Source organism: Canis lupus, chromosome 2 (genome assembly GCF_011100685.1).
Source record: "Canis lupus familiaris isolate Mischka breed German Shepherd chromosome 2, alternate assembly UU_Cfam_GSD_1.0, whole genome shotgun sequence".
Lineage (NCBI taxonomy): Eukaryota > Metazoa > Chordata > Mammalia > Carnivora > Canidae > Canis > Canis lupus.
The window spans coordinates 35579090-35601229 of record NC_049223.1 but is presented as its reverse complement, the minus strand read 5'-3'; the positions used below and the strand labels follow the sequence as shown (position 1 = coordinate 35601229).

Below are 22140 nucleotides of genomic sequence, written 5' to 3'. Positions count from 1 at the left end.
TAATGCTAACCCTTACCTGTCCGGGAGGGGAGCTCTCTGCACCCAAAACTTGCCTATAGAACACAGGATCACAGCTCCTCAGGGTGTTCTGGTGGCTGGTCAGTGGGCTGGCAGCCCCAGCTTTCTTCAGCAGTGGGTCACTGTGGCGTGAGTCAGTGGTAAGGTACACCTGGTGGTAAAGGTGCGGTGGCATCAGGCCACTCCGCACGGCATCTGCATGTAGAGAGGACACTGGTGTTCGGTACAGGGAGCTCACTGGAGCTCGGTACAGGTGCTTGGACTGTTTCCACTTGTAAACTTTGAATATAATCACTCCCAATACTGTGACTGCAAACCCCACAGAAACCAGGATTAGAGAGAGGAGTAGATAAAAGGTGAGATTTTTATTCTGCTCCCGAGGGCCAGAGCCGGAGGGGAACTCAGCCCGGGCTTCAGGAGATTCCTCAGTTACTGACACAGTCAGGGTTGCCGTGGTGGACAGTGATGGCTCCCCATTGTCTTTGATCAAGACCATAAGAGTCTGCCTGGGCACATCTGTGTCCTGGACTGGGCGGGAAGTGCTGACTTGACCTGTGTGAAGCCCCACAGCAAAAAGGCTTTGGTTGGAGGCTCCCAGGAGGCTGTAGCAGAGCCAGGCATTGTGCCCTGCATCAGGGTCCCAGCCTACCACCCGTGTGACCACATGACCAGCAGCAGTAGATCTGGGCAGCATCTCCACCGAAGCCCGGCCAGGCCGGGGGTATAAGACCTGGGGGGCGTTGTCATTGCGGTCAGTGACAAATATATTCACGCTGATGTTGGTGGTCAGGACTGGAGTGCCCCCATCAGTGACGTAAACTGTTATTTCAAATTCTCGTCGATCTTCATAATCCAGGGATACTAAGGATGACACAATGCCATTGTCGCGATTTATTGTGAAATAGCGGCCCACTAGCCCATTTTCAGTTCCTTGCTCCAAGAGAAAGAAGGAAAGGTGGGCATTCTGCGGGGCATCTGGGTCCCAGACACTTAGGTTTAGTATTGGAACCCCAGGGATGTTATTTTCCTCAACATAAACATCATAAGAGGATTGGGAAGACTGTGGAGGGTTGTCGTTGATGTCAGATACTTGTACCCGCACGACTGTAAGAGCTGAGAGGGAAGGGGTTCCTGCATCTCGAGCGGTGATGCTGAGGTTGTATTCTGGGACAGTCTCACGATCCAGGGCTACGCTGGTTTTCAAAGTAAAATAATTCTTGAGGGAAGAAGTAAGGCTGAAGGGGAGACCTGGAGGAACCTCACAAGTCACCAATCCATTCTCCCCAGCATCCAGATCAATCACGCTGAGCAAAGCAATGACAGTTCCAAGAGGGGCATCCTCGGGGACTGGGCTGTACACAGAGGTGACTGTGATCTCTGGGGCATTGTCATTCACATCCACAACCTCTACTAAAACTTTGCAATGTGCCCCTTCTGGAGTGGCACCTTTGTCTTTGGCCTGTATGTAAATCTCGTGGAGCTTTGTGTCTTCGAAGTCCAGGAGACCCTTGATTGTCAGCATACCCGTTACAGGGTCTAAGGAGAACAGGTCTCGCACACTGGCGCGGTTGTGGTTGCCAAAAGAGTAAATTATTTCACCATTGGGGCCTTCATCCAGATCGGTTGCATGAACTTGAACCACGACAGTGCCGGGGGGTGCATCCTCCAGGACACTCGCGCGGTACAAAGACTGATTGAAGGCGGGTGCATTGTCATTCGCGTCCAGCACAGTGATACGAATGGGAAGGGTGGCGGATCGAGCCGGGGTTCCTCCATCCAAAGCCGTCAGCACCAACTGGAGACTTGGCTCTCGCTCCCAATCAAGGCCGCGCTCCAGCACCAGCTCCGCATACTTGGTGCTGTCCTCTCGCGTCTGAACGCGAAGCGCAAAGTACTCATTGAGGCTCAGCTCATAGGTTTGTAAAGAGTTGCTTCCTACATCAGGATCATGCGCGCTCTCCAGCGGGAAGCGCGTGCCTGGGGCCACCGCCTCGCTAATCTCCAATTTCATTTCCCGTGTAGGGAAAGTGGGATTGTTGTCGTTAATATCCTGGACCACCACTTCTGCGCTGAACAGCTCTAGTGGGGTCTCCACTACCAGCTCCAGAGTTATGGTACAGGAGGGCAATGTCCCGCAAAGCTCCTCTCGATCCAGGCGGTCGTTCACGAACATCTCTCCAGTCTTCCGGTTCACCTCAAAGAACCTTCGGCTAGCTCCGGGCAACACCTGGAGCCTACGGGTTGACAGGCTGCCGAGATCCAAACCAAGGTCCGTGACCACGTTGCCCACTGCAAAACCTTTCTCTCTCTCCTCCAGGATCTCATAGCGAACCACCGCAGAACCCTTGTGCAAAGCACCAAGCAGAAACAAAATTCCCACCACTTTCCCGGTGCTTACCAGTCCGCTCCTGCAGGCCTCTGAGACCATCTCACTCAAAGGTAGTTCTTCTTAGCGGGGTCCAGATCTTTCCGGCTTTTTCGCTGAGAAACTTTCAGCGGGTTAGCGCTTGAGCGCAGGGCGCGGAGTCGGACATGGCTTTCTGGATGCCGTTGATTTGCTCGCCGGCTGTTCAGTCTCTGCCTCATCCCAGGGCGCGGAGAGGGGACGGGCCGGGACCGGATCTCCAGCGTCTTCATTGGCCGACAGCGGCACGCAGAGTCCCAGCCAATAACTGCACGAAGAATGCGCTAGCGCCGGGCTCTCCAAGCGCAGGACAAACGCTACGACAGAAACTTCACTTTCCTTTGGATTCTTTCCAGAGTAAGGCCAAAGTGCCTTCCTTGGCAGTTGTGTGTATATCTGTATACCTATCTTAGCCTGGAAAGCCAACTGCAGAGCGATGAAGCTGGCCGTTCTGCAAGTTTTCAAACTGAGCCAAGGCCTATTCTACATTTTATTTTATTTTTTTATAAATTTATTTTTTATTGGTGTTCAATTTGCCAACATATAGAATAACACCCAGTGCTCATCCCGTCAAGTGCCCACCTCAGTGCAGGTCACCCAGTCACCCCCCCAACCCTCGCCCACCTCCCCTTCCACCACCCCTAGATTCGTTTCCCAGAGTTAGGTGTCTTTCATGTTCTGTCTCCCTTTCTGATATTTCCCACTCATTTTTCTCCTTTCCCCTTTATTCCTTTTCACTATTTTTTATATTCCCCAAATGAATGAGACCATATAACGTGTGTAAGTGACAAGAAGGGAGGGTCAAAACAAACCTAAAAAGGCACAACACTGCCCAGAAAAACACAAATTTGGTTAGTCAGAGGGCTAGGTAAATCCTACCTAACTGGACTCCTACATGTAAGGGGGCATTTAACATTTCTCTGGAAATGTGAATAATTTCAGCTTTATCTTTTACCTAATGAGACTGTACAATTCTGTTACTTTTTCAGTAGAGAAAATCAACAGGAGCCACTCTTTGTTTAACTGTTTTATGAAATTTAAAATTAGAGTTTCTTTTAAAAGTGAATGTTTAGATCTCATTTCTTTTTTTTTAAGATTTATTTATTTATTTATTCATGAGAAACACACACACAGAGAGAGAGAGAGAGAGAGAGAGAGAGAGAGGCAGAGACACAGGCAGAGGGAGAAGCAGGCTCCATGTAAGGAGCCTGATGTGGGACTCGATCCAGGGTCTCCAGGATCACACCCTGGGCTGCAGGCGGCACTAAACCGCTGCGCCACCAGAGCTGCCCTAGATTTCATTTCTTAAGAACCAGAGAGCAACATGACATTTCCCTATCCCGTCTTTCAAAACAAGCATAAAGCATAATCCCAAATGCTTCTTTTTACATGATCAATCCATTTCTCAACATCCTGTGTTCATATGCCACAAAGAGAGGTTGCATTGCTAAAAAAAATAAAAATAAAAATAAAAAGGATAATATCCCCCTCCCTCCAAAACAGAAAAAATCCAGGCCTATTTATCACCTTTACAAAAATGACTGAGATACAGCAGCAAAGCTTCATAGTCTTCAGAGAATACAAAAGTCTTTAACCCATAGAATAAAGAGCCTTGAGTTTTCTGCATTTAGGATTATAATTCATGAAACAAACAAAATAGCAATGATTAGGATAATACATAAGAGAATCAAGTATGAAATAAGCTAGCTAAGTTGTACATTCTCACAGGATTTCTGGGTTTCTTATCTTATAAAATGAATAAGGCAGGTAAAATGCCTGGCATAGAGTAAGCCTCTATTACTGATGCAAATCACTCCATTAACTATGAGATGTAAAGTTTTAGAGCCTTATACTATTTCTGTATACTTGTCTTGGACATCACTTTGATTGCATACAGTCCTTTCTGAAGTATGAATAAACCATGAGGCAGGGAAATAGGTTAGATAAATCAGTATATAGAGGGTACTTACTGAAGAGATGAAAAGCCCTATTTGACCTCTTTCTCCATGTCCTCAATACTTTATCTTTTAAACCCTCTAATTTTAAATACTATGACAATTGACCAAGAAGAATGATGGGCATCAAAGACAGAATATAGTCTATGGAATATGTTTAGAATATAGAATATAGCCTAGTCACTTGTTACTCAAAGTGTGAGCCAAGAACCAATGGCATAGGCATCACCTAGGAGCTTGTCAGAAATGCAGAAGTGCTCCACTCTGTACCTACTGGCCAGATTTTGATTTAACAAAATACCTGTGTGATCTAATGAACATTAGGGTTTGAAAAACACTGATCTGTGGTTTATTTGGAAATGTACTGATTTATCATTTTTTTTCCATTCACCATGACTTAATTACAACATGGCTTCTCATTTAAAAGCTGAAATAGTTTTCCCACTTATAATAAGATCCACAGTTTTCTTAAGACCTCTTTATAAGCCAGCAGAACCCTCTTGGATCCATTTTCCACAGTAGCCACAATGACCTTAAAACATTTTTAAAAATATTTATTTATTTGACAGAGTGTACAAGCGGGGGTAGGAGCAGAGGGAGAGAATCTCAAGCACACTCCATGCTGAACATGGAGCCCAACCCTGAGCAGGATGCCATGACTCTGAGGGCATGACCTGAGCTGAAACCAAGAGTTGGACATTCACCTACTGAGCCACCAAGTGTCCTTGATCTTAAAGTTTTAATAAGATGATACAATTATCCAGCTGAAAACTCCTCAGTAGCATCTCACTGCTCTTGAAATAAAATACCAAATCCTTTGCACAGTATCTAAATCCTCATGTCTTCTCTTGACACTCCATTATAAGGTATGGTCATCAGCCAAGCTTTCTTGTGCCCCAGAGCCTTTACAAAGGATACTCCTCTCCTAGGAAAGCTGCTCTCCCCTCCCTCCCTTTGCTTTGCTAATTTCTATGAATCTTTCAGATCTCACTTTAAATGCTATTTCCTAATAGAGGTCTTCCACTAAACTCCAGTTAAAACCAGGATTCTTTGTTATATTCTCAGAGCACCTTATATTTTCCTTTGTTGAACAATTTTAGAACTTAATATTTTAGAATTTAATATTTCATAATTTTTTTCATTTATTTATGATAGTCACACACACAGAGAGAGAGAGGCAGAGACATAGGCAGAGGGAGAAGCAGGCTCCATGCACCGGGAGCCTGACGTGGGATTCGATCCCGGGTCTCCAGGATCGCGCCCTGGGCCAAAGGCAGGAGCTAAACCACTGCGCCACCCAGGGATCCCGAATTTAATATTTTATAATTATTTATTGTTTAAGCATAATGTCTGCTTCTTCCACTAAAAAAAAAAAAAAAGCTGTAGGAGGTTGAGACCATGGCTGTTTTGACAACCACTTATATCCCTGGCATCTAGTACAGTAGGCACTTACTACTGAGCTTCTCCCTCCCCCTACTTTATTAAAGTATACTTGAGGGCAACCTGGGGGGCTCAATCATTTAAGCATCTGCTTAATGAGGGTTCTGGGATCGAGCCCTAGGTTGGCTCCCTGATCAGCAATAGAATATACTTTTCCACCTCCTTCTCTCCCTCCCTGCCACTTGTGTTCTCTCTCTCTCTCTCTCTCTCTCTCAAATAAATAAAATCTTAAAAAAAATAACTGACAAATATAATTGTAAAAATTTAAGGTGTAAACATGGGGACACCTGGGTGGCTCCGTGGTTGAACTGCCTTCGGCTCAGGAAATGATCCTCAAGTTCCAGGGTCAAGTCCTGCATTGGGCTACCTGCATGGAGCCTGCTTTTCCCTCTGCCTCTCTCTCTGTGTCTCTCATGAATAAATAAATAAAATCTAAAAAAAAAAAGGTGTAAACATGATGTTTTACTATATTATAAAATAATTACCAGAACATAATTAACACATCCATCACTGCCATCGGTTACTGATGTGTGTGTGTGTAGTGAGAACAATTATGCTGAGTGAAATAAGTCAATCGGAGAAGGACAGACATTATGGTCTCATTCATTTGGGGAATATAAAAAATAGTGAAAGGGAATAAAGGGGAAAGGAGAAAAAATGAGTGGGAAATATCAGAAAGGGAGACAGAACATGAGAGACTCCTAACTCTGGGAAATGAACAAGGGGTGGTGGAAAGGGAGGTGGGCGGGGGGTGGGAGTGACTGGGTGACGGGCACTGAGGGGGGCACTTGATGGGATGGGCACTGGGTGTTATGCTATATGTTGGCAAACTGAACTCCAATTAAAAAATATGTACAAAAAATTGATTAATTTTAAAAAAGATACACTCTCAGCAAATTCCAAATATATATTACAGTACTGTTAACTACAATCAATATACTATACATTAGAGTCCTAGAATGTATTCATCTAGTAAATTTGACCAACATATCTCTATATCTAATGCTTATTAACACAGCAATCTTTATGCCAGTGGCCTAGTAATCAAAAAATGCACTAAGGATTACATACAATCAATTTTATGCATTCATTTTCCCTAAGTGTATGCATTTTTTGGAAGATACAGTCACTCTTTCAAGCTACCAGTAGGCCTAACGAAACTATTTCTTAACCTAATTATTTGAAAAACAAAATACAGTTTGCTAAAGAGACAAATAAGGTGTGGTAAAATTCACACTAGAGAAAAAAACAAAGATAGGATTGGATGCTTTATGTGCTGCCTTTATTAAGGGCAAATGGAAGCACTAATGTTATGGGATCAACACAATTTTACGATATCCTTTCTTTCTTTTCTATAATTTTTTAAATGAATATTTCGTTTATTTATTTATTTATTTGAAGGAAAGAAAGAGAACACAACCAAGGGGAAGGGCAGAGGGAGTGGGGAAACCAAATTCCCCGCTGAGCAGGGAGCCCAATGTGGGGCTCAATTCCAGGACTCCAGGATCATGACCTAAGCTGAAGGCAGATGCTTAACCAACTTAGCCACCCAGGTGCCCCTCTTTTCTATTACTTCAAGAGAGCTTCTGATCAATGAGATACAGCAAAGACAATTTTATTTTATTTTTTAAGATTTTATTTATTTATTCATGAGAGACAGAGAGAGAGAGAGAGACAGAGACAGAGATACAGGCAGTGGGAGAAGCAGGCTCCATGCAGGGAGTCCAACATGGGGCTCAATCCTGGCTCTCCAGGATCACACCCCTGGGCTGAAGGCGGTGCTAAACCGCTGAGCCACCCGGACTGCCCAAAGACAATTTTAAAACAGAAAGTAAATATATTACAGTTGTCAAGAATGAAGCCTAAATGTCGAAAGACCTGAGTTTCACTACTGGATATTATACTTAGTGGCTGTGTAACCATGAAATTCTTATTTTTTTTAAATTTTTATTTATTTATGATAGTCACACAGAGAGAGAGAGAGAGGGGCAGAGACATAGGCAGAGGGAGAAGCAGGCTCCATGCACCGGGAACCCGATGTGGGATTCGATCCTGGGTCTCCAGGATCGCGCCCTGGGCCAAAGGCAGGCGCTAAACCGCTGTGCCACCCAGGGATCCCCGAAATTCTTATTTTTAATTTCTTTTTAATTTTCTTTATATATAAAATGGGAATAATAATAGCACCCCTTAACACAACCACTGACATTTCAAACTGTTAATATTCTAATAGCTTTATACTTATCACAGAGTTCACCTAGACAATGATTTTTAGTAAATTTATAGTTATGCAGTCAACACCACAATCCAGTTTTACTATATTCCCATCACCCCAAAAATGCCTTAATCATGTCTGCAGTCAATTCTTGCTCCTTACCCCTAGCCTCAGGCAACCGCTGAGTCAAAAAACCCAAGTCCAGGGTGCCTGGCTGGCTCAGTTGGTAAGGCATGCAACTCTTGATCTTGGGGTTTTGACTTCAAAACCCCACATTGAGTGCAGAGATAACTTAAAAGTAAAACCTTCTTTAAAAAAATCCCCAAGTCATTCTTAACATCTTTTTCTATATTCCCACATTCAGTTAGCTACCAGGACATGCCAATGCTTACTATGTCCAAAATGTATTTTGACTCTATCAATTACTTTCCCTCTCTACTGCTACTACCTAAGTCAAATACCTTAAATACTGTCCTATGACTGGTTGACTAATTTGTAAGGCCAATGAAAAATGAAAACAGAGGGCTCCTTGTTTAAAAATTAAATATTTCAAGACAGTAACAGCAGGGCATTAGCCAAAATTCAGGGCCCTTCTAAGAAAGGGGACCGATGTGACTGCATAGATCATGTTCACAAAGCTGGCTTTGCCTGGCACAGAGGAACCTCTCCAAAAACGTGTCCTAATATCTTTTTTAAGCATTGGGTAACTACATCATCATCATCATCTTCATATTATTATTATTATTATCATCATCAACGTATTATTTATAAAACAAAATGTGTCCTAATATCTCTTTTAAATATTAGGTAATAAATCATATTATTATTATTTATATTATTCATATATTGTTTATATTATTTATTCTCAGAGGATCAGTAATATCAGAAAATCCTGCTCCTGGTACTGCTAAATTATTGCATTCAAGGAAGTTGTATTATCCCCTTAAAATCCTAAATATCACCTAGTAGTCTTTCAATTTAACTTAATTTGCCTAATTGAGAAATATTCTAAGGTCAAATTAAGGCATCACTTAAGGAGAACTAGTATAAAAACAGATAACCAATAGATTCATTAGACATGTACCACAATTTACAGAAGTTGGTGAATAAGCTAGAGTTTAGCCATAATATTTACCTGATGTTTATTTACATGAAAAAATATCTTGCATACTTTGATTTGAAAAGATCTATGAATCTTAAGAATAAGTTTTCTAAGACCTTCATTCTTTCTCCCCTCAGAACAAGAAGAAATTATCTCATCAATAAAAAACAAAACACAGGATTATAGGGGAAAGGAGGGAAAAATAAAGTAAGATGAAATCAGAAAGGAAGACAAACCATAAAAGACTCTTAACTCTAGGAAACAAACTGAGGGTTGCTAGAGGGGAGGTAGGTAGGGGGGATGAGGTAACTGAGTGATGGACATTAAGGAAGGATCTTGATGTAATGAGCACTGGGTGCTAGATGCAACTGGTGGACCACTAAACTCTACCTCTGAAACTAATACACTATATGTTAATTGCATTTAAATTAAAACAATATTTTGAAACTATAGGGGCACCTGGGTGGCTCAGTTGGTTGAGCTGAGCATCTGATTCTTGGTTTTGCGTCAGGTCATAATCTCAGGGTAGTGAGATTGAGCCCCGCTTGGACTCTGTGCTCAGCAGAGTCTGCTTAAGATTCTTTCCCTCTCCCTCCACTACTTCCCGCCCCTCCTCCGCTCCCCACCCCCTCATGCACACATGAATGCTTCCTCTCAGACAGAGAGAGAGAGAGAGAGAAAGGGATGGATGAAGGGAGAGGAAGAAGCAGGGAGCCCGATGCAGGGCTAGATCCCAGGACTCTGAAACTATGACCTGAGCTGAAGGCAGGTGCTTAACCAACTGATCCACCCAAGTGCCCCTAAATAAAATCTTTAAAAAACATTTTGAAACTACAGTCAGTGATTTCGGAGATCAAAAGTTTAAGAAAAAAATATGTTTAACTCTTCACCCATTTGAATGCTAATCTTATCTAGTCTTAATCACATTAGTATTCTCTTACTGTTTATTAGAAACTCAAACATGACAGGAAACCACCTGCAAAATAAACTCTCCTTAGAGAAATAAAATTTGTTTACTTTTTCCTCAGCATACTATTATATTTTTATCTAAATTATTATCAGTTCTCACCAATATAGCCTTGTATGATTGTTTATTATTTAATGAAGTAGTTCACTTCAAATATATTGATAACTTTAAGAAAGTGTAGCTTTTTGACCTTTAAGCCTTCTATCAATATAGAAGTTTAGTTTAGAATAAAGATGCTATTTCAAATCACTGAGACAAAGATGAATTTTTAAATAAATAGTACTGAAGACAATCAGACAGCCAGTTGAAAAAATAAAAGAAAATTAGATCCATACCTCAGTACACACTAGAATAAAAGCCACACAGATCAAGGACCCAAATGTAAAAACCAAAAATCATATGAGTACTAGAAGAAAATTGAATTTTTCTATAACCCCACTGTGGGGCAAGGCTTTCTCAGCATGACTCAAAACCTAAATGCAATATGAGAGAAGACTGATGAATTTGATTAGATAAAAATAAAAAGGAAAAAAGGCTGTACTGCAAAAAAAAAAAATACCCTAAACAAAGCTGAAAGACAAATGACATACTGGGAAAAATATTTGAAACTTCTGTCTTGGGCAAAGGGCTAATATCTCTAAATATATAAATAACTTTTTTAAAATTTTAGGACAAGACACTAAAAAATCACATAGGAAAATGATAAGACATGAACAATTTTTAAAAAGAGATAGACTCTTAAATAGCTGAAAAGATCTTTAAATTCAATCATAACGAAAGAAACTCTAATCAAAACTCTTGAGATTTTTAAAATAATCACACTGGCAAAAATTTAAAAATCCTGACAACATAATCTGTAGAGGTGGCTACAGGAAAATAAGTATTCTCATCTACTGGTAGGAACACAAAACAGTACAACCTATATTGAAGGAAATAGTTATAGCTAATGAATCTATGTATGCATTTACCCTATGACCTAGTAATCACACTTTTAGGAATATACCCTGAACATACACCTCAAAAATTATAAAAATGCATATGTATCAGGTTATTCATTACAGCATAATTTGTAATTGCAAAAAGATTAGAAATTACCTAAATGGCAAACTATAGATTTATTGAATAGACTATTACATGTCACTATAATAGAGTTTAATGAAGCAATTAAAAAATGAAGATCTCTATAAATTGATATACAGTGATTTCCAGGATATAATATTAGTACAAAAAGCAAAGTGATAACTTTTGCTTCTGATCATTTTGCTTCTGATCATAGAACTAGCTGTACCATTATAAGCAACTTGAAAACTGATGAAAATATGTGGAAAAAAATGCTTTTTAGACAGTGGCTTAAAAGGAGTGGGAGACCAAGAGAAGAGAAACAAGTAAGGTGAGTCCTAGGATCTCTAGCATTTTGCCTGGAGGCAAAATTCAGATCATGGGGCATAAATGGGGAAACCCAAAAATAACAAAGTAGCCTTGCTAAATTCAGAAGTAGAAATGAGAGTTTGGGAAGACTGAGGCAGCTAGAATTTGTGGAACAGAGAATGGAGCTATGTAAAGAACTCTGGAAGTCTGGATAAGGATCCCCTGAGTCTCTGGATGAACACTAACAGAGCATGCATAGACTGATAATTTTCCTGGAGCTAGGCAAAAAACAAGGAAGCTATTAGCTGAACAATTTCTGGAGTTCACACAGGAATAGTAAATATTTGGATTTCATTCAGCCAGAATATAAAAATCATGATGAACAGTCAAAAGAAAGATCACAACTTAGTAGCAAGCTAACTAGCCCAATGCAAAGGTTTCTGTAGACCTGTCCTAACAAAATTTAAAAACAAGCCTTGAAAAAATCAACCAGATCTGCAAATAACTACCTTCAAACAAATTTCAATACTTTTTAAAGACAGACAACAAAACCCAAATATTTAACAATGCAGCATTTACATGGTCTGCTATCCAACAAAAACATTACTAGGCATGTAAATAATCAGCAAATGTGACTTAAAGCCAGGAAGAAGGAGTGCCTGGGTGACTCAGTTGGTTAAGTGTCTGCCTTTAGCTCAGGTCATGATCCCAGGTTCCTGGGATCAAGCCCCATATTGGGCTCCTTGCTCAATGGGGAGCCTGCTTCTCCCTCTCTTCTGCCTGCCACTCCTCCTGCTCATGCTCTGTCAAATAAATAAATAAAATCTTCTTTTTAAAAAAGGAATAAAATCATCACTAGAAATGACAGAAGTAATTAAATTAGCAGACAATGACCTTAAGACAGCTATTATGGAGGGTGTTAATGCTGAGTGAAATAAGTCCACTGGAGAAAGAAAATTATCATATGGTTTCACTCATATGTGCAATATAATAGTGAAAGGTACCACAAGGGAAGGGGGGTAAACTGAATGGGGAAAAATTAGAGGACAAACCATGAGAGATTCTTGACTCTGGGAAACAAAGGGTTGCAAACGGGGAGGTAGGTTGCAAACGAGGAGGTAGGGGGAATGGGGCATTGGGTGACAGGAGAACATGTGATGTGATGAGCACTGGGTGTTATATGTTGGCAATTGAATTTAAATAAAAAAACAGCTAACATGAATGCTTTCAAGAATTTAGAAAAACATGAAGACGATAGAAATGAAGAGAAATCAAAGAATTAAATGGAATTTCTAAAAGTGAAAAATAACATATATGAAATGAAAACTTCACTAGATGGGATTAACAGCAGCCTAGACACTAAAGAAAATCACTGAACTTGAACACATAGTAACGGAAATTATCCAAATTGAAAAATACAGAGAAAAAATACTGAAAATTCAGTTTCAGCAACTTGTGGGAAAATATAAATTGGTCTAACATAAGTAAGATTGGAGTTCCATAACTGTGCATGTGTCTGTAAGAATATTTGAATCTAGCCCAAAACTTTCCAAATTTATTTTTTTAATAATAAATTTATTTTTTATTGGTGTCCAAGTTGCCAACATACAGAATAACACCCAGTGCTCATCCTGTCAAGAGCCCCCCTCAGTGCCCACCACCCAGTCACCCCCACCCCCTCCCTCCTCCCCTTCCACCACCCCTAGTTCGTTTCCCAGAGTTAGGAGTCTCTCATGTTCTGTCTCCCTTTCTGATATTTCCCACCCATTTCTTCTCCCTTCCCCTTTATTCCCTTTCACTATTATTTATATTTCCCCAAATGAATGAGACCATATAATGTTTGTCCTTCTCCAATTGACTTATTTCACTCAGCATAATACCCTCCAGTTCCATCCACGTCGAAGCAAATGGTGGGTATTTGTAATTTCTAATGGCTGAGTAATATTCCATTGTATACATAAGCCACATCTTCTTTATCCATTCATCTTTCGATGGACACTGAGGCTCCTTCCACAGTTTGGCTATTGTGGACATTGCTGCTAGAAACATCAGGGTGCAAAACTTTCCAAATTTAAAGAAAAGTGTAGATCCACAGACTCAAGAAGCTCAGTAAGTCCCAAGAAGGATAAACACCAAGAAAAACACAGTAAGGTCCACCATAATAAAATTTCTGAAAATCATAGATAAAGAGAAAAATTTAAAAGCAGTCAGAGAAAAAGAAACATTAGATACAGAGGAACAAAAAAAAAGAAAGACTGTAAACTTCTCATTACAGACAACAGAAGGCAGAATAGAGAAAAATAATATCTTCAAAGCACTAAAAGAAAAAAAGTCAATCTAGAATTCTATATCCAGCAAAAGTATCTTCAGAAATGAAGGTGAAATAAAGATTTTTTTTAAACAAACAAAAAAACAAGAAGATATGTTACCAGAGGACTATACTGCAAGAAACATTAAAGGAAGTTCATTATTTTTTTAGATTTTATTTATTCATTCATGACAGACACATAGAGAGAGAGAGAGAGAGAGGCAGAGACATGGGCAGAGGTAGAAGCAGGCTCCATGCAGGGAGCCCGACGTGGGACTTGATCCCAGGTCTCCAGGATCACACTCTGGGATGAAGGCAGTCCTAACCTGCTGAGCTACTTGGGCTGTCCTAAAGGAAGTTCTTTAGTCTGAAGGAAAATGACACCAGATGGAAACTTGGATCTATGTAAAGTGACAGAAATGGTAAAAATGCAGGTTATGGGGCACCTGGGTGGCTCAGTGGTTGAGCATCAGCCTTGGCTCAGGTCATAATACCAGAGTCCTGGGATAGAATCCCATATCAGGCTCTTTGTGGGGAGCCTGCTTCTCCCTCTGCCTATGTCTCTGCCTCTCTCTCTGTGTCTCTCATGAATAAATAATCTAAAAAATGTAGGTTACATATGAAAAACTTCTCACTTTCTAGTTTCTTTAAAAGATAATTATTTAAAGCAAAAATAACAACATATTGTGGGGCTTAAAATATTACACAAATAACGTGTGAGGCAGTAACAGTGTACACATACACAAAGAGGGTAAAAATGGAAGTATAAAGGGCACCTACATTATATGCAAAGTGGGTGTAATATTAGTTTAATTATATTTATGGTGATAAGCTAAAGGTGCATAGTATAAACTAGTATAAACCCTAGAACAACCACTTAAAAATTAAAGAGCATATATATAATAAATTAATATCAGAGACAATATGGAATACTAAGCAATACTCAATCTAAAAGAAGGCATGAGGGACACCTGGGTGGTTCAGTGGGTTAAGCATCTGCCTCAGCTCAGGTCATCATCTCTGGGTCCTAGGATCAAGCTCTGCAACAGGCTTCCTGCTCAACAGGGAGTCTGCATCTCTCTCTACCCCACTCTTGGCCTCTCCCCACTATTCATTTTCTCTCTCTCTCAAATAAATAAAATCTTAAATAAAATAAGGCATGAAAAGGCGAATGAAGAAATAAGCAATGGATGGGATAAGAAGAAAACAAAAAGTAAGATGGTAGACATTAAATATAAGTGATCTGAAAATTCTTTTTTTTTAAGATTTTATTTATTTATTCATGAGAGATACACACAGAGAAAGAGGTAGAGACACAGGCAGAGGGAGGAGCAGGCTCCATGCAGGGAGCATGATGTGGGACTCGATCCCAGGACTCCAGGATCATGCCCGGACTGAAGGCGGTGCTAAACCACTGAACCACCGGGGCTGCCCTGATCTGAAAATTCTAATTAAAAGTAAGAGAGGGATTAAAAAAAAAAGCAAGACTCAATAATATCCTTCCTACAGAAAATGAACTTTATATATAAAGAATGGGAAAAGATACCAGGCAAATGCTAATTATAAGAAAGCTGGAATGGGGGCAGCCCGGGTGGCGCAGCGGTTTAGCGCCGCCTGCAGCCCAGGGCGTGATCCTGGAGACCCTGGATCGAGTCCCACGTCAGGCTCTCTGCATGGAGCCTGCTTCTCCCTCTGCCTGTGTCTCTGCCTCTCTCTCTGTGTCTCTATGAATAAATAAATAAAATCTTTAAAAAAAAAAGAAAGCTGGAATGGCTGTATCAATATCAGAAAAAAGGAGGCCTTAAGAAAAGACAGACTAGGAGAGGTAAAGAGAAACATTCCAAAGCAACAAAAAAATAAGTTTATCGAGTATGAAGATTTAACAATCTTAAATGTCCTTTTACCCAAAGAAAATTACAAGAAACAAAGAAGAACCTTGTATAATGATAAAAGGGTCAATCCTCTAGGACCACATAGCCATCTTAAATGTGTACATACCAAATAAGAGCACTTCAAAATACATGAAGCAAAATCTGATAAAACTCAAATGTAAAATAGATTCATCATTAAAGTTGGAGACTTCAGCAATCTGACAACAACGGACAGAACTACTAACAAGGATATTGAAGAAGTGAATAATACTTGATTAAACTCTTTTTCAACAATTGACAAAATTATTAACTAGAATATAGAAGTTAACAGCACCATTAATTAACAGGACCTAACTGACACTTATAGAACCCAAGTTCCACCCAAGAGCAGAATTTATATTCTTCTCAAGCACTCATGGAACACTCTGATCATATCCAGGATAAAAAACCCCAAATCTCAAGAAACTTTTTAAAAACAGAAATCAAACAGAATATATGCTTTGACCATACTAGAATTAAACTGAAAATCAGTAACAGAAAAGTAACAAGAAAATCTCCAAACAGTTGGAAATAAAATGACACAGTTCTAAGTAACCCATGGGTCAATGAGTAAGTTTCAAAGGACAATTAACAATATATTGAACTGAATGAAAATGAAACTACACTTATCAAAATCTGTGTGTTGCAACTAAAGCAGTTCTGACAGGGAAATGTATAGCACTAAAGATAAAAGTTTTCAAATTAGTCAACCATGTTCCCAAGTCAAGAAACTTGAAAAAGAAGAGCAAAATAAACACAAAACAAGCAGAGGAAATTATAAAAAATATAAGATCATAAGTCAATGATATTAAACTTCTAGGTATAAACCCAGGAGAAATTAAAACACGTTCATACAAAGACTTGCAACAAATGTTCACAGCAATATTTTTCATAACAGCCATAAACTGGAATCAACCCATATATCTATCAATGGACGACACATGGATAAACAAAATGTGGTATAGCCATACAATGAAATACTATTCAACAGTATAAGCAATGAAATTCTGATACCTGCTATAATATGGATGAATCAACAACACTGTGCCAAGTGAAAGAAGCCAACATAAAAACTATACATTGTATGACTGGATTGATACGAAATTTTGAGATAAGAAAAAAACTATACAGACTGAAAGCTGATAAGTGGTTGCCTGGGGCTGGGGGTAGAAATTGACTACAAACAGACAAAATGGAAATCTTTGGGTGAAGAAAATGTTCTAAAACTGGAGAGTGGGGATGATTGTACAACGAAATGAATTTATTAAGATTTGTCTAGCTATACCTTAAAATGGGTTAAGTTCATGATATGTAAATTATACCTCAATTTAGCTATTTAAAAAGAAACAAATCAATAAAACTTAAAATAGAAAAAATCAATGGCACAAAAAGCTGGTGCTTTGTAAACTACTAAAATTAGTAAACTGATTAAATGACAAACTCTATCAAGATGGAGAATCTAGGGGTGCTTGGATCACTCAGTTAAGTGGGCAACTCTTGGTTTCAGCTCAGGTCATGATCTCAGGCTTGTGGGATCTAGTGCCGTGCTGAGCTGTGCATTCTGTAAGGAGTCTGCTTGACAATTTCTCCCTATGTTCCTTCTTTCCACTCATATTCTCTCTCCCTCTCTCAAATAAATCTTTAAAAAAAGGATGGCCAATTCAATATCCACAGTGAAACAGGGGCTATCACTACAGACCCCATAGACATTAAAAGGACTATAAGAGAAAATTATGAACAACTATATGCACATAAACTCAACAATTTTGATAAAATGGACCAACTGCTGAAAAACAAAAATTGCTACAATACTAACTCAATATGAAATAGATAACCTATAAAGTCCTACAGCTAGCAGACAAATTGAATTCATAGTTTATTATTTTTTTAAAATTTATTTACTCATGAGAGAGAGAGAGAGAGAGAGAGAGAGAGAGAGGCAGAGACACAGGAGGAGGGAGAAGCAGGCTCCATGCCAGGAGCCCGACGTGGAACTCGATCCTGGGACTCCAGGATCGCACCCTGGGCCAAAGGCAGGCACTAAACCACTGAGCCACCCAGGGATCTCCGAATTCATAGTTTAAAAATCTGCCACCCACCCACCAAATTTTACAGGCCTAGATGGTTTCACTGGAGAATTCTTCCGAATTTTTAAAGAATTAACACCAATTCTCCTCTAGATAAGAGGAGAAAATGCTTTCTTTTTTTTTTTTTTTAAGATTGATTTATTTATTTGAGAGACAGAGCACATGCAGATGTGAGGGGAGGGGTGGAAAGAGAGAAGCACACTCCTTGCTGGGCATGGAGCCCAAAGAGGAGTTCAATCTCACAACCCTGAGATCATGACCTGAGCTGAAATCAAGAGTTAAATGCTTAACTGACTAAGCCACCCAGGCCCCCTGAGAAAATACTCCCTAATTCATTTTATGAATCCAGTTTTATAATACCAAAGCCAGACAAAGGCAGCACAAAAAACTATAAACAAATATCCCTCATAAATATAAAGTCCTAATAAAATATAAGTAAATGGAATTCAGCAACATGTAAAAAGAATTATACAGCATAACTAAGTGGAATTTATTCCAGAGATGCAAGGCCGGTTCAATATTTGAAAATTAATTAGTATATTTCACCATATCAATAAGCTAAGGAAGAAAAATTACACAATCATGTATCATGGTGCAGAAAAAGTATGTGACATAATTCAACACCCATTCATGATTTAATAAAAAAAAAAAAGAAACTTAGAAAACTAAGAACAGAGGAGATCGTCCTCAACTTAATAATGCACATCCACACAAACCTATAGTAAATGTGATACTTAAGAGTGAAAGACTAAATTTCCCCCCTTAATATCAAGAAGAAAACAAAGATGTCCATTCTCACTATTCTTAGTCAACGTAATACTAGAAATTCTAGCCAATGCAGTAAGGCTAGGGGAAAAAAAAGACACACAGATTAGAGGGAAAAAATAATACTGTCCCTATTTGCAAATGACACAATTATGTACAAAGGAAATCCCAAAGAATCTGCAAGAAAATTCCTAGAACTACTAAGTGACTGCAGCAAAGTTACAGGATACAAGATCAACTTATGAAAATTTATTTTATTTCTTTTTTTAAAAGACGTTTTAATTTATTCACTTGAGAGAGAGTGTGCAAGAGAGAAAGAGAGAAAAAAAAGAGAGAAAGAGAGCAAGAGCAGGAGCAAGGGGGAGGGCTAGAAGGAGAGGGAGAAGTAGACTTCCTGCTGAGCAGGATGCCCAAAACAGGGTTCTATCCCAAGACCCTGGGACCATGACCTGAGCTAAAGGCAGACATTTAACTGACCAACCCACCAGGTGCCCCAAAATCTAGTTTATTTCTATACACAATGGTTGAACATGTGGAAACTAAAATTCAATGCCACTTACAATTGCTCAAAAAAGTGAAATTCTTAAGCATAACTAACAAAATATGCACAGAACTTCTAGACTGAAACTAAAAATTCTGATGAGAGAAATAAAAGAATATCTAAATAAACAGAGAGAAAAACAATATTCATGATTCGGAAGAATCAACATAGTAAAGATGTCAATTCCTCCCCACCTCCACTTTGAGCTCTATGTTTAACACAATTCCTCAAAAGATGAGCAAGATACTTTTTTGTACTACTAACAAATTTATTCTAACATGTACATGTAAAGGAACAGACTCTAGAATAGCTAAAACAATCTTGAAAAAGAAGAATAGAGTGGGAGGGATTACTTAAACCAATCTCAGATTTACCATATAGTTATAGTAATCTACATACAGAATGTGGAATTAGAAAAGAAGTATGCACACAGGTCAATAAAACAGAATAGAGAACCCAGAAGTAGACCTACACAGATATGGCCAACTTATTTTTTAAAGCCATAAAGAAGATTTATTGGCTTACATAAGCTTAAGTCCAGAAGTAAGTAGGTATCATTAGTTTGATGCAGGGTCATAAACACGTCATGAAGGACCTGATTTCATTCCTTTCTTTATTTAACATACAAAAGTATTCTTCAGGGGCGCCTGGGTGGCTCAGTCAACTAAGCATCCGACTCTATCTCAGCTTTGGTCATGATCTCAGGGTTGTTAGATCAAGCCTTGTGTTGGGCTCTGCACTAGATGTGGGCCATGGATAAGATTGTCTCTCTCTCTCCCTCTAACTTTCCCTCTCCCTCAAACAAAACAAAACAAAACAATTGCATTCTTCATGGTATAACTTCATGCTAAGGAAAACTGCCTCCTCTTATCGTCTTACCATGACTGCCACCAACTCCTACATATTTCCATGTCCTGATTATTACAAAAGCATCCTCCTCAAATCCCCAGTACACCCTTGCCTACACGTTTGTTTAGTCAAACGATTTTTGACAAAAGTGCAAAAGGAATTCACCAGAGGAAGGGTAGCCTTTTCAACAAATGGTACTGAAACCACTGATCATTCCTAGACAAAAAATCTCAACCTAAACCCCACACCTTATACAAAACTTTTTTTTAAAGATTTTATTTATTTATTCATGAGAGAGGCAGAGAGAGGCAGAGAGAGAAGCAGGCTCCATGCAGGAGCCTGATGCGGGACTCAATCCCGGGACTCTAGGATCACGCCCTGGACCAAAGGCAGGTGCTAAACCGCTTGAGTCACCCAGGGATCCCCTTATACAAAACTTAACTCAAAATGTCAACATAAAACTTTTTTTTAAGATTTTATTTATTTATTCATGATAGTCACACAGAGAGAGAGAGGCAGAGACACAGGCAGAGGGAGAAGCAGGCTTCATGCAGGGAGCCCGACGTGGGATTTGATCCCGAGTCTCCAGGATCGCGCCCTGGGCCAAAGGCAGGCGCCAAACCGCTGCACCACCCAGGGATCCCTCAACATAAAACTTAAAGCAGGGATCCCTGGGTGGCGCAGCGGGTTAGCGCCTGCCTTTGGCCCAGGGCGCGATCCTGGAGACCCGGGATCGAATCCCACATCGGGCTCTCGGTGCATGGAGCCTGCTTCTCCCTCTGCCTGTGTCTCTGCCTCTCTCTCTCTCTCTCTCTCTCTCTCTCTCTCTGTGACTATCATAAATTAAAAAAAAAAAAAAGAAAAAATAAAAAAAAAACTTAAAGCAAAAAAAACTTTTAGAAGATATAGGAGAAAAATATTCAGGACTTATGGGTAGGATACCAAAGCACAATCGAAAAACTTAACTGATGAGTCACCCAGGTATCTCTATAAACTCTTAAGTTGAATATAAAAAAACAAAGAAGAAAAAAAGAAAAAATTACAACTTCTTCTCTTCAAAAGAAACCACTAAGAAAATGAAAAGTCAAGTCAGTCTTTAAGACAAGTCACAATTTCCACAAAACATGTATGTGACAAAGAAGTCACATCCAGAACATATATTTAAACTCCAACTCAGTTTTAGGAAGACAAATAACTAAGTTAAAGATGAACAGAAGACTTGAATGGACACTGCAAGAAGATGACACACAAATAGTCCACACACACATGAAACATGTTCAATATCTTTAGTTAACAGAAAAACACAAATTAAAACAACAATGAGGTAGTACTACATACCCACTAGGATGGCTAAAATTAAAAAGGTAAACAATAGGAAGCATTGGTGAGAACATAGAATAAGTGAAGTCGTCATACAATGCCAATGGGAAGGTAAAGTGGTATTACCACTTTGAAAAATAGTTTTGCAGCTTTTTATAAAGCTAAATATATAATTTCCATATTATATGATACAGTAATTGTTCTTTTAGGTATTTCCCTGAGAAACTAAAAATATGCTCACAAAAATATTTGTATACAAATATTCACATAAACTTAACTAAGAATAACACCAAACTGGGAAACAACTCAAATGTCCATCAAGAGGTGAATGTATAAACAAATTGTGATATACATATACGATGCATTATTTTCATTATTTTCAGAAACGAGCTAATACGTGCAACAAGGTGAACCAAGCTCAAAAACATGCAGAACAAAAGAAAACAGACACAAAAGAGTACATGTTATAGGATTCCATTCAGATGAAATTCTGAAAGAGACAAAACTAATTTATAGTGACAGGAAGTAGATCAGTGGTTGCCTAGAGCCAGGGATGTGTGGAAATGATTGTGAAGGGGCATGAGAAAGCTTCTGAAGGTTACAGAATTGTTCCATATTTTGATTGTACAAATGATTACAATGTATAAACGTTTGTCAAAATTCAATGAGCTGTGTAATTTTTAAAAGTACATTTTATTATATATAAATTATACCACAGCAAAACTGATCAAAAATTATTTTAAAACAAAATGCAAAAGAGTATATATAGGTATTCCTTACTTAGCACAGTAGTGCACAACTGTAAGAATGATTGTAACTGGGGGATCCCTGGGTGGCTCAGTGGTTTAGCACCTGCCGTCGGCCCAGGATGTGATCCTGGAGTCCCGGGATCGA

General features: G+C 39.3%; 1 protein-coding gene across 33 annotated transcripts in view; it reads right to left on the bottom strand.

The window, feature by feature from the left end:
- Positions 1-22140, bottom strand: part of LOC478038 (protocadherin gamma-C5) — a 194281-nt gene that overhangs the window by 28180 nt on the left and 143961 nt on the right. Inside the window, exon 1 of one of the 33 annotated variants that reach the window (XM_038530408.1) lies at positions 17-2636. The exons of 31 other annotated variants lie outside the window; for them this stretch is intronic. In XM_038530408.1, coding sequence (XP_038386336.1) covers positions 17-2446 — 2430 coding nt within the window. In that variant the 5' untranslated portion in view covers positions 2447-2636. Of the gene's footprint in view, positions 1-16; positions 2637-22140 lie in introns of those variants that run through there. One more of the 33 variants, XM_038530433.1, reaches the window with a different exon arrangement.